We start from the raw sequence: 12717 nt of genomic DNA on the forward strand, positions 1-12717 counted from the left end.
GAACTGTTCACTTAAGAAAGACTTGCTTTTGTACTCGAGTCTTTGGGAAATACTGTGAGTGACACTTTTAATTAACAAATCCGCTGGGAACAAAACTTTAAAAGCCTTGGCTGGTTGTGGAGTTTGAAGGGTGGACTGTGGAGGCTCCCACGGTCCTGGGGGAGTGCTGGGCCTTGAAGCCATGGCTGAGTTGTACAGCTTTGGGGCCAGACCTACCAAAATGAGCACTAGAGAGTTCATCCAGAAAGGCCTGCGATCTGTCCAGGGGGATGGAGGCGGCCGGCCTTGGTGGCAGTGTTCAGGTCAGGTCATCTACCAGTGAAGTGTGGGTCTTACTACTCCTTTCAGATCCTGGAGCCACGGTCCACTTGGTTTTTTCTTCTTTAAATTTATTTTATTTATGTATTTTTTTACAGCCTCACCTGAGGACATTTTTTCAGTGCTTTCAGAGAGACAGGAAAGGAAGAAAGGAGGTGGAGGGAAGAGAGATTAATTGATTGCCTCATGGCCAGATATTGAACCTGCAGCCCCTCCATCTACCGGGCAATTCTCCAAACGACTGAGCCACACCCTCCAGGGCTATTTTATTTTTAAATTAGAGTTTGTGTTCAACATTGTTTTGTGTTAGTTTTAGGTTATGTATAGCACAGTGGTTAGCCATTCATATACTTTACAAAGTCCGCGATTTTTCAAGTACCCACTGGCACCATACAGAGTTACCACAATATTGTTGACTCACAGCCCCTCATATTCAGAAGGGCAGAATGGGGAACCAACATTTTGGAAAAGTATTCCCTGGCTCCTGTGTTATTCCTGCTACTGAGTGGTAGCTGAGTGTCTGACCATGGCAATGTCCTTAAATGCCTTCTTCCATTCTCTGTGTATCACTCCATCTCACCCAGGTCATGTTCAGGCTCTAGCACAGCATCAACATCCATGGTGTCAGAGGGTCTAAGCAAGGCTCATGGCAGAGAGAATGAATTCCTCCCCTTTGGTACCATGGTAGAAAGTATGCAGGATGTGCCTACTGTGGAAAACAAGTTTTAATAGCATGGGTCCTGAAGAAATAGTCAAGGGCTTCTTAGCTCTAATTACTTTGCTAAAGCGAGTTTACTGAACTTCGACGTCCTCCTCCATTCATTTCTCACTCTGAAGACTTGTTATAAACTTTCGTCAAGGTCCTGCTGCACAACCCCATGGGTTCCCACAGGACCAGAAGTTGGCAGAAGGACTTTATGAAAGCTTTACACAGAATTACAATTGTTTGACTAAAGGTATAACTAAGACCATCATTTCTTTTTCATTTTTTTAGTGCTTAGGTAATTGATTTTGATCTCTTTAGACCAGTCCCTCCCCCCTCTACTTTCTTTGTTTTTCTTGACAAGATAGTTTTGGTTCTTTGATTTTATTCCTCCCAGTTCATCTTTGAAGATATCTTAAAAGACGACTGATGGCCCTTACAGTAGTGAAACTCAGAAGTTCAACTTAATTTTGCCACTTTTACCAAGGCTGACCCCCCTTTTTAAAAACTCACACTCATTTAAAGGCTTTCTTGGAACAAGGTCCAAGTTTTTAGTGAAGGCAATAGACAAGTTCTCCATGGCAGTAACTTCCAGTCTGGGATGAAGACATTTAAAGAGGGATTTTAGCAGGGGAAGCATTTAAATATGAGGAAAACAGAAGCAAAAGAGAAGGAAATACAACCACAGTTAACAACAGTAATAGTTGTTTCCAGAAGAAGCTATTGTTATTAATGATTGAGGTGTGTTTAACCTTTCTTGTGGGTCTGTGATGGTCTGTAGTGCCTGGGGGTAGACACTGCCAGTTGGTTGGGGAGAATCAAGCCTAGTTGTGAGGACTAAAACAAAGGGCTGACTTTCAGTTTCAGCTGTCAGTTTGCTGTCTTTGATAAATATAGAAATATCTCTGATACAGTTCCTAAAACAAAGGTGTAGCAGCAGATAAGTTTGCTCATCTTTAAAAGAAAAAGTGTGATAACCTCTCAAACAAAGACAGTCTGTGGAGTGGCACGGGGCATATTTAAGCACCCAGGATGATTCGTGATGTGCTTTGGAGGAAGGTGGGCATAGCCAAAAGCCTGGGCAGAAGCTTATATTGTGCTACTTTCTCTCAGATTAAGCCATAAAAACAAATACTGGAAGTTGTATATGAGCCAAAGTCTTAAGTTTTCTCCCCCAGACACCTTCATGTCTCCGTGTCTAGGTTTCTCCGTAATCTGGCTCTCACCCGCCTTCTTGCACTTCCAGCTACTTCTTGTTTCAGCTGCACAGCTGTTACCTTGCATAGGAGAACATAAGCCTGGTGAGGGTTTTATGTATTACCTATGTGTACCTCACAGTGCCTTACCTATATATAGTAAGAGCTCAGTCACGCCATGTTTTCAAGGGTGATTTCAAGGGCCCTGTCTTTGGCTGAGGATAGGTGGTGGTGTCCTCATTATGTCAATTATATATGCCTCCAGTGTGGGAGGGCAGGCTGGCCCTGCCTGTGGAGAGTTTACACTGTGGGGTCCCAGTGATAGGATGGTGATGAAGGTCCCAGGGACCTAGGAGTGCAGGCTTCTTGGGATGTGGGGAGGTATGCTGGTGCTTGTCTCTCCCCAGTAAGGCAGAAAACACTCGAGAGGGTTTTGCCGGTAGGGGCATCTGGGACAACTAAACGATGGGCTTGTGTTCAAAGAGTCACCTGCAAAATCTCAGTGTGGCCCAGTTTGGATGGACGGTAAGTGACCTGACCTTGGATGAAAACAAGTAGAATGTGCCAGCTGCTTGTAAGCAGATCCTAAGGAAAAAAAGAGCCAAAGTCATTTAACTGTTGTGCTTGTCATTGGTGATGCTGATAATGATAATGATGCATACAATTAAAAAGTTAATTGTTTTCCTTCTTTTAGTCACATAGAAAAAATCACCACATGGCAAGACCCTAGGAAGATGATGAATCAGCCCCTGAATCACATGAGCCTCCACCCTGCCGCCACTTCCACAGCAGCGCCCCAGAGGGCCATGGCCGTGTCTCAGCCAAATCTCGGTAAGCCAAGCTTTGACTTGGAGTTGAACGCACAGGTGTCGACTGAGGGCCTGTGGGCCCAGAAGCAGCTCTGCTTGTCCCAGCACCTATTTGTGCACCTGGAGAGCCTTCTTCGCTGCATCTCGGCTGCCTTACCTTTCTACCACCTTGGCCATCTTTTCTTGGCCTCTGCTACAGTTTATGATGGGCTCCCTGGGGTTGGCACTCCATTTCCAGCATCCCCTCCAATTGCCTTTCTTGAGATTCTTTGAAAAAATCACATAGGCCTCCTGTCTTCATCCAGACAAAAGCAAGGAGCACAGAGCTCCTCTCTGTGAATTTGGTCCCTGAAGACTGCCAAAGGGTGCCACTCTGGCCTCAGGTCCCTTTCTTTCCTTCCTACTATTTTTCTTTTTTTGCTGCATAATGTATGACTGATACCAAGGTAGGTGTTTTTTGCTTTATCTCATTAAATTCTCACAACAATCCTACAAGAAGTGACGGCATCCCCATTTATTGATGGGGAAACTTTCTCGAAGTCACACAGCTTGAGGCTTGAATGGAAGTGGGTTTGGTTTTGGAAGGTATCCCACAGTCTCATAATCTGCAGGCAGCTTCTCACCGTACCTGCCCGAGGGGAGTGTGACTCATTTGTCATCTGATCTTGAATGTTTAAGTGTGATTTTAGACTTGAGAAGAGATTATTTTCTGCTAATTGCCCAGGAGAGATAATCAGACGTGAACTAACATACTATAGCAACAGAACTAATCAGATGTTGTTGTAGTCATTTCCTCCCTCCCCCAAAGGCTAAAAATGAGATGGCAAATTTTAAAGTTTCCTAAAAGATGGTACCATTTTCAGATAACATTTCCATTTAAGATCAAATGTCAAGATACTGCTTTATACACAGAACAGTTAACTTTAGCGAGTAAAAAGAATCCCGTGAAATCTGTGGGAATGCAAGCCCTTTTCCCAGACGCCCATCCCTCACACTGTGGCGTAGCCAGAGTGTGAACTTGCGTAGACCGAAGTCAGCTTCAAGCAAATACATGGTCTGTTCTTCCAGGAAGTTCAGGCCTACCATTTTAAAGCTTGCAGATGTGAAATATTTAGCCAAAAGGTAAATGACTTGGAATAACCTCTGTTGTGTTACTTGTCTAAAGGTCAAATCAGGGAAAATGGTTCAGTGCCTCTACCAGCAGCGGTAAACCAAAACTTCCCGTGAGTCATTGGTCCCAAAAATAGAAGCTGAAGGAGAAAGCAAGCAGAAGCAAGTGTAGTGAAGAAACCACACATTAGGTAGCATTAAAATAGTTTCAAGGTTTCTCTAACCATTTAGTTTTCATTAAAAAATTCTAAAAACTGATTATAAAATATGAACCCTAATTTTATAATCACTGTAATTGGAAAAAAATCTTTCATGGGCCTGGTTTAAAAAAAATCAAACACTCTTTCAAAGAGATGTTCAAAAAGTTAGTCTTCCTCAGGTCCCCATCCCTTGGTCCCTTATATGTGGCCTGGAGTCAACCAGCATTTTCAGTCACACACAAATGCTAGTATATTGTATCCACAGTCGGCACCTTGCTTTTTTCACTTCTATGTCTGTACAGGCAGAGCTGTCTCCTTCTTTTAAGAAATTGCCTAATAGCCCAACATGTTGGGATGCTATAATGAGTAACTAACCCCTAACTGATAGATACTTCGATACTAGTGTGTAGCTAGTCCATAAATTACTAAAGTTAAATTTTTTAAAATTGTGCAGCAAGTAGGATGTAGACTAACTAGAAAAAGGACTGTGAATCCTGAAACTTGATTTTGTAGGCGCATGTGAATCTGCCCCTCCCCCCACCACATACACACCAAAAGCTCCATTGCTGGTAGAGTATATCTAAAGAAATTGTAACTGAATGTCTGAAGGAAGTTTACCTGTGGTTGAATAAAATACTTTACCTTCCAGGTTTTTAATAAATTGGGGCAGTACATTTCTCCAGACACACATTCTGGGGTTTTCCCCGCAATATTTGAGCATTTGCACGTTACAGAGCACGCTGCTAGCCAATGGAGAATTACAGCTGTGTCCCGCACATGGGAACATAATGGCGAGTGCAGAGTCAGTGTCAGAGATTCGGGTGATTTAGAACCACAGTGTGGTCCTAACAGCAAATGATGTACTTAGCATATTTGATTTCAAGCTAAAGGTCTGCCTGTAGTTTATTTATACTCTTTATCACCAATCTTTAAAATATAAAGAGCAGATTCTTGTCCTTTTGTTTAAAGATTTAGAATGTAGTATTTTATTTTTATTATTTGAGAAATAATAGATATATGTCCCTGCTTTTATATATATTGTATATAACCCATTTACCTATGTTGTGTACATTAACACATATAAACATGTATATACATTGATATTTTGAATATGATTCAAAATTTCTATGTCTGTTTTACATCAACTGCATTTTTTTCTCTTTTTACCTTTTGCTTAGAATATATCCTTTTTCTTAAATGTAGAAGTTTTGTCTTTTCAGTGGAATATAGCTGACAAATAAATAAACTTAAGTGAAATGTCCCCTTCACTGGGAGGTATTTATGTGTGGGAAAATGTTAAAATACAGTTCATAATATTTCTATCAGATAATAGAATTTATAAATTTCATAACCTAATTTTCTGTATTTCTAGAGCTCTGATATAATTAATGATGTAGATAAATACATTTATCAATAAATTTCCTTTTATTGGGATTCTACATTTCCTGTAGGGTAGGTACATGGGCTTGGGGGCTGGACTGTCAGAATTTCAATTCCAACTCTGCCCATTACTAGTTTAACATCTCTGTTAGGTTACCTAGTTGTGCCTCAGTTTCCCTGTATGTAAAATGATTATTTTTGTAGTATGAAATAATTAAATAAGTTTATATATATGAAATGTTAGATCCTTGCCTGGCACAAAGTAAGCTATAAAATAAAATAAGTGTTTATTCTTACTATCATCATTATTCTTTGTGGAAAGAAAAACTTTATTTCACATTTTCTTTAATTATAGAGAGTTAGGTTTGAAGACACTTCCACTGTTGCAAAAGCTCTCAAGAAAAAAATAAGATTTTGGACTGGTTAGAATACAAAATGCTTTAAAAATCGGGAACACAGTATTTATTACTTTCAGTGAGGATAGCGCCATCTGGTGGAAATATTTTAGCACCCCCCCCCCAGGCTTCCTTAACGACCCCCTCCCGCCACTGGGTGTCCCCCCCTCCGCCCCTACCTCCCAGCAATGTGCCTTGTAAATTAAACCTTATTTTCATGGGAGGAGAGAAAAAAAAACCTATCCCTTAAAGGCATCCTGGAAGGGTAACATTGTACAAATGGAGCATCCTTTGTCAGGCTGCATCAGTGTGCAGTGCAAAGTCATCTGTCTACAGGATGGCAGGGTTGTGGATCTAAATTCACTGACTTTTCAAATGCTTGTAAAATAAAATATTCTGCAAGGGAAAAAATGTTAAAAAATGTTTTGGCATTTTTTTCAAATAATTATCTTCAGCTTTGTCTGGTTTTAAACTGAAATATTTGTTTTTGCATTTGCCAAATTGTTTTCTGTCAGGTTTTATCCCATTCGATTCTGTCTGAGCAGATTAGTGACCTATGAATGTGTGTCTCCAGAGATACTCAGTGAATGGAGGAAGAAAGGGAGACCTTGGAGGACTTCAGATAGTAAAGAGGAGAGATCACCAGTGGGTGAAAGCCCATCCCTTGAGGGCTGACAACTTGTTTGTAATCCTTGCCTTTATGTAACACAGTGAAGGGGGAAATCACAACACTTCCGAAAGTTGATTGTTTTTTTTATAACACAAACTGGATAGGATCTTTTGAATGGGTTGTCAGTACGATTGATAACTATTAATAACCACTAAAATTCTTTTGAAGAATTTACAAAGAAAGTGAAATAAACTCCACACAGGCCCTATTATAATATATAGAACAATGGGCTTGGGGAAAAATGGAGCCTGCTAAAGAAATCAGGGTGTTAGGGTGGTGATGGGGGTGGCGTGGAGGGCAGGGGACCTTTGTGTTTAGTGCTTAATGGGGAAGAACTGGAAGTCAGAACTGAGTTTTTGTTGGGTTCTACATTTGTGAGTTGCTTTTGTTATTTAACTTGAGTCTACTTTTCCTCATGCGTAAAACAGTGGCAGTGAAAGAACCTGCCTCATAAAAGTTGTTTTGAGTGCTGAGGTTGTCCATGCCTTGACCTTGGCCTAGAGAAAGGCCCCAAAACATGTCTTGTTACCAGAGGGAAATGGGCGTGGTGGGGGGAGGTGAAGGTAGAAGAGGGTAAAAGGAGGATAAATGATAATGCAAAGACTTGGGGTGGGGAACATACAATAGAATGTAGAGATAAGGAATTACAGAATTGTGCACCTGATACATATGTAATTTTCAATGTCACTCCAGTAAATTCAATTTTAAAAAGAAAACCTCATTGTTAGCTGGTAGCCTGGTTTTCTCTCATGTTTCTGGCCCCCGTGTACCAAAGGAAGAGCCTGTGTACTTCCTCCTCAGGAAAACCCAGACCTGGTACGTGCAACTTTTATCACTTGGGCACCTTTGCTTACACGCTACTAAAATAATTTTTAATCCCAGATGGCACCTGTGAGGAATGAAGAGGAATGTGCTGGTGACCTGGCTTCTCAACTGTCACATCTTTGACAGGGGGTTTGTGAAGAGCTGAAATCATGTGGTTACTTAACATATCCCCATGTTTTAAAAGAGCTTAAATTGTTTTTAATTTATTGATTTGAAAGAGAGGAAGGAGGCGGGGAGAGAGAAACATTGACCTGCTGCTCCACTTATTTACACATTCATTGGCTGATTCTTGTATGTGCCCTGACTGGGGATCGAACCCATAACCTTGAACATAGAGACAATGCTCTAACCTGAGCTACCTGGCCAGGACAGTTTTCAGATGTTTTTGCCAAGAGAAAGTGACATACCATTTTGGCTTTGTGGTGATAACCCTAGCAATCATAAACCATGGTGTGCTGGGCTCCTGTCACACATTAATGACCTCTTTGCTGGAATGAGGCCCCAGCTGGGGGTGCCAGTATCCTCCCAGACAGGACAGGAAAAATAAACTGCATAAAAACTTCATCAGACTGCCAGCCCGAACCGGTTTAGAGACTTGTGGTTAAGTGCAGCCAGAGTGTATTTTTAATGCTATAGGAATTTTTAAAATATCACACACACACACACACACACACACACACACACACACTTACGCCCTTTGAAGGTGTGCCATCCCCCAGGCCAGAGTCAATGTCCTCCAGGTTTGTCTTCATCTGTACTTCAAATTATAAACATATGTGTGGCTTTTTTTTTTGCAAGGCATGCTTTTCAAGACAAGATGGAAAGAAAATCTTGTCTGTGCTCATTTTCTAAGTTGGCTCATTCTTCCCTCTAGGAAGTGTACAGACACACTTCAAACCATTTTATCAAAAGCAAATAAAATGGCCTAGCATTGCTCAAAGCATGTAGAAGGGTAGCCTGAAAGTTTGTTAAATGTCAGATTTATATGTAGGATTTTTTTTTTCTTTTTCCAGTGCTGGTTTTTTTTTTTCCTAATCGACTTTATGTGGCGAGTTCATGGCAGTCACATCTGGCTACTGTGTTTTTTCCAGCTCTGATGTTCTCACTACTTTTTGAACTTTGTGGTTTCTGTAGGATAAATTAGCCTAAAGTGCACCAGCACACACACACACACACACACACACACACACACACACACACACACACACACACAGGTGGACCCAAAGACAAACAGAAAACCTGCAGACTCTGGGGGGGAGGGTGGAGGTGGTAGGGCTTTGCTAGGACTGGGGGGTGGGAAGTGGGTGTTTATGGGAGGGAAGGAAGGCTGGTAGGTACAGGAGAAGGGGAAAGGCTTCCAGTAAAAAGGCATTCTTTTTAAATTTTATTTCTAATTACAGTTTACATTCAATATTATTTTGTATTAGTAATTTCTTCTTAGATTGGAAGAAGCCATCTATTGTCAAAATTTATTCTATTCAGTCAGCATTATCGGAGACTGCATTTTGGGTTTTCCAAAAGGAGATTTATTACAGTTCCTTTCTTTTAAGGAAAATCTTTAGAGGGGAAGGGAAGGAGAGAGGGGAGAAACTCAATTTCCCCCTCAGGACCTCCCCCCCTCATCACCCGCCCGCCGAGCTCAATCCACTGAGCTACACCAGCCAGGGCTCTTTTAAGGTTTTTTAAGGACTATGTGAAATGGGTGCTGAAAACAAATTATCAACTGATTTTTTTTTTTTTTAGTTTTGGAGAGAGGAAGGGGGAGAGGAGAGAGAGTGAAAGACAGGAACATCGATTCATTATTCCACTTACTTATAAAATCATTACTTAATTCTTGTATGTTAATTCTTATTAATTCTCAATTCTTGTGCCCTGACCGGGGCTCAAACCCACAACCTTGATATATGAGGACTACCCTCGAACCAAGTGAGCTATCTAGCTAGGACCTCAGCTGATTCAGTTTCTCTTGTGCAATAAAATAGAACAAAATAGTATATAAAGAAATGAACTTTGTGTTTTCATGGCATATTTTATTTATCTTAATATGCATGAATCTTTTATTTAGACCAGTTTTTATTTACCTTGATATGTTAAGCTTAGGTGATGAAGCCTCATAGATATTATTATATGAAATTTATGAATTTAGGTAGGAAATCTCATGTTTGATAAGAAGTCTCAAGAGCAATGAAAACTGTTTACCACAATTTTCCTAAGAAAATATTCTTCAAGACAAAATTCCTACGTAGTATGCTAGATGAACACTTTGGAAATCTGTACAAAAAGGTGTGTTATTTATAATATAGTCCACCCCCCATTAAATGCCTGCAATACAAAAAATAAATATATTTTAACCATCAAAATAATAGTTATAAGGACTATGTGGCACATAGAAAACTTTGTCGGTCTAATAAAACAGGCAAAATTGCTTATGCTATCATTATAACTTTTATTTTTAAAACACTTTTCTCAGATTCTCTTTTCCCACAAGATTTTGCTCTCTCTCTGTGCATTTCCAGCTCCTAGCCAACCAAGTGCATTATGCGGCACAGGTGCACAATTTTGTAGAATAAATCAGTTATGCATTTCTTAAATGTTAATAGTGATTATAGTACGACTTTTAGATTGGGGGTGATTCCCTTTATTTTTTCTGTAATATGGTTATATAACTTTTATAGTAGCTAGAAGCGGAAAAAAGGAGAATTACTCGGTGCAGTTTTTATTGTGGGAAAGGAGGGTTCAGTATTGGGAAGAAGTTTATAATCCCCCACCCTGACCCCTCATTGGTAATATGGACAGAACCGTGAATGGTCAAGCTTAGGCAGCTCACCTAGTCTGCCTGTGACCAACAAGTCGTTTTCTGTTCTCTGAGTTCAGTGTTTTTCCAAGTGGGGGCCCAGGTCTAGCACTAGTTGTATCCCATGGGGCATCTGTCCAACACACATGTTCAGAATCCAGCAGTCTGATTGCTCCCCAAAAAACAGTCATGTGCTGCTGCCTGGGCCCCAGTCCTGGGATGTCCTGTTTCGGACACGTGAGGTGAGTCTGGGAATGGGTGCTCTTCCATGTGCCCAGACGACTCTGGTCATCAGCCAGGTATAGGAACCACAATAGAATTGTGTGTTTTAGCACCGTGATTGGAGAATGCCATAATAATAAATGGCAAAACCTACTCAGATATGAAATCTTTAAGTTGAGTTACCTAAAAAGAACTCCAAAATGCTCACCTACATTTTGGACAAAGACTGGCTTCTTTGTCTGAAATAGGCATTATGGCATTGGCGCTTGTCACCAAGTGGGTGAGTGAATGCTGAAGCCACTTTCCAGAAAGTTTTGACCCCAGTCATACCAAGTAAACTTCAAAAACTCAGGGAAATGTTTCATTTGGGATTCAGATTACAGAACTGTAAATGTCCAAATTCACAAGGTAAGCATGTAAGCCTGTCTTAACTTTGCTTCCTGAGAGCTGGCTAGAAAGTCAGGCTCTGCAGGCCTAAAATTCCAGACGGGAGCCCCAGACCCCAAAGAGGAGCAGAGCCTTGTAGGAAGGAGGTGAAGGCCAGGTCAAGCTTTTCCTTAGTCGTTTCTTTGTGAGCACTACCTTCATTTATTTATTTATTTTTAATGGAATCTAATCTTCTCACCAAGCTGTGGGCCTCTGTTGAGAGCTTTAAAAATAATTTTGACAGTTTTAGTACTATCTGCTGGCTGACTTCCCATAGTTTGCCCTTGGGAACTTCTTTGCTGTCGACCATTTCGCCTAAAGTTTGAGGCAAAGCAATTCTGGGATGGTTTGTTGTTCAGTCACTTGTTGCAAATTGATAAGTGCCAAGTGACATTTGGATACTTTTCTTTAGTCTCCTCTTTGGGGCCTCTAGAAATGCCGTCCCGCCTCAATGTGGTCATCACCTCCCCCACCCCATATCAGCTGGAAGATTGATTTCTTCTTCCTTTCTGGAAGTCTAAATTTATGCCCTGAGTGTTCTGCAGTTGCTGGTGGTCAGGGACAGCTGCTCCGCCACGCTTGGCTCTGAATAATTCTCTGTGATGGAGTCAGCAGAATAATACCATAATAGGAGCCAGCAAAACAAAAGGCTTCATAATCTTTTCTCATTAAGTGCTGGTTTTAGGGTGGGAAAAAAAATACGATCCTAAATGTATTTAAGGCAGCAAGATTTGGGAATCTTTTTTCCCCCATATTATGTAATTACTATTTGGTGACTGTAGAAAATGCTGATCAGCAAAAATAAGAGAAAATATAAAGCACTATAATTTGACCATTTGAAATCATACTAACTTTTTCTCATATATTTGTCTTTTTTCAGTACAAACATAAACAAAAAAGGTTGCAAAATCCTCTATGTTCTTTTGTACCCTTTTTTCCACTCATGTACCGTGATCCATTTCAATAACCATTTTCTACGATATTTTTTGATTAGCTGTTTTTCTAGAAATATTCTACATACATAAGCATGCTTGAATATATGTCCTTTAAAAATTTCATCTTAGCTTTCTAACTTAGAACTTCTAGATGTATTCATTCCTTGTCAGCAATATATTGGGTTGGCTAAAAAGTTCATTTGTTTTTCCCATAAGATGGCCTTAGTAGCACTTGGTTGTCTTTTAATTTCATTCAAAACAATTTTGATTGTATTGTGACAGCTGTCATGTCAGTGTGCATTTTATAAAAACTTATCAGAATTGGTGAATTTTTGTGTAGCCATTTTAATGTTGAAGATGGAAGGAAAAACAACATTTTCAGCATTTTATGCTTTATTATTTCAAGAAAGGTAAAAATGCAAAAAAAAAAAGATTTGTGCAGTGTATGGAGAAGATGCTGTGACTGATCAAATGTGTCTAAAGTGGTTTGTGAAGTTTGGTGCTGGAGATTTCTTGCTGGATGATGCTCCATGGTCAGGTAGACCAGTTGAAGTTGATAGCTATCAAATCAAGGCATTAATTGAGAACAGTCAACATTATACCATGTGGGAGATAGCCAACATACTGAAAATCTCCAAGTTAATAAAGTTATTGGTGAAAATGAAAAATGTATCTTTTACAGAAGAAACTAAACAAACATTTTGGCCATACCAGTATAATATTTTACTCTATTG

At 40.2% G+C, this 12717-nt stretch overlaps 1 protein-coding gene across 1 annotated transcript in view; it reads left to right on the forward strand.

Moving 5' to 3' along the window:
* Window positions 1-12717, forward strand: part of WWTR1 (WW domain containing transcription regulator 1) — a 125969-nt gene that overhangs the window by 69526 nt on the left and 43726 nt on the right. The window contains exon 3 of the mRNA XM_037150428.2: window positions 2912-3048. Coding sequence (XP_037006323.2) covers window positions 2912-3048 — 137 coding nt within the window. The remainder of the gene's footprint in view (window positions 1-2911; window positions 3049-12717) is intronic.

The sequence above is a fragment of the Artibeus jamaicensis genome, unplaced genomic scaffold (genome assembly GCF_021234435.1).
Source record: "Artibeus jamaicensis isolate MK-2021 breed Jamaican fruit bat unplaced genomic scaffold, CSHL_Jam_final contig_466, whole genome shotgun sequence".
Taxonomy (NCBI): Eukaryota; Metazoa; Chordata; class Mammalia; order Chiroptera; family Phyllostomidae; genus Artibeus; species Artibeus jamaicensis.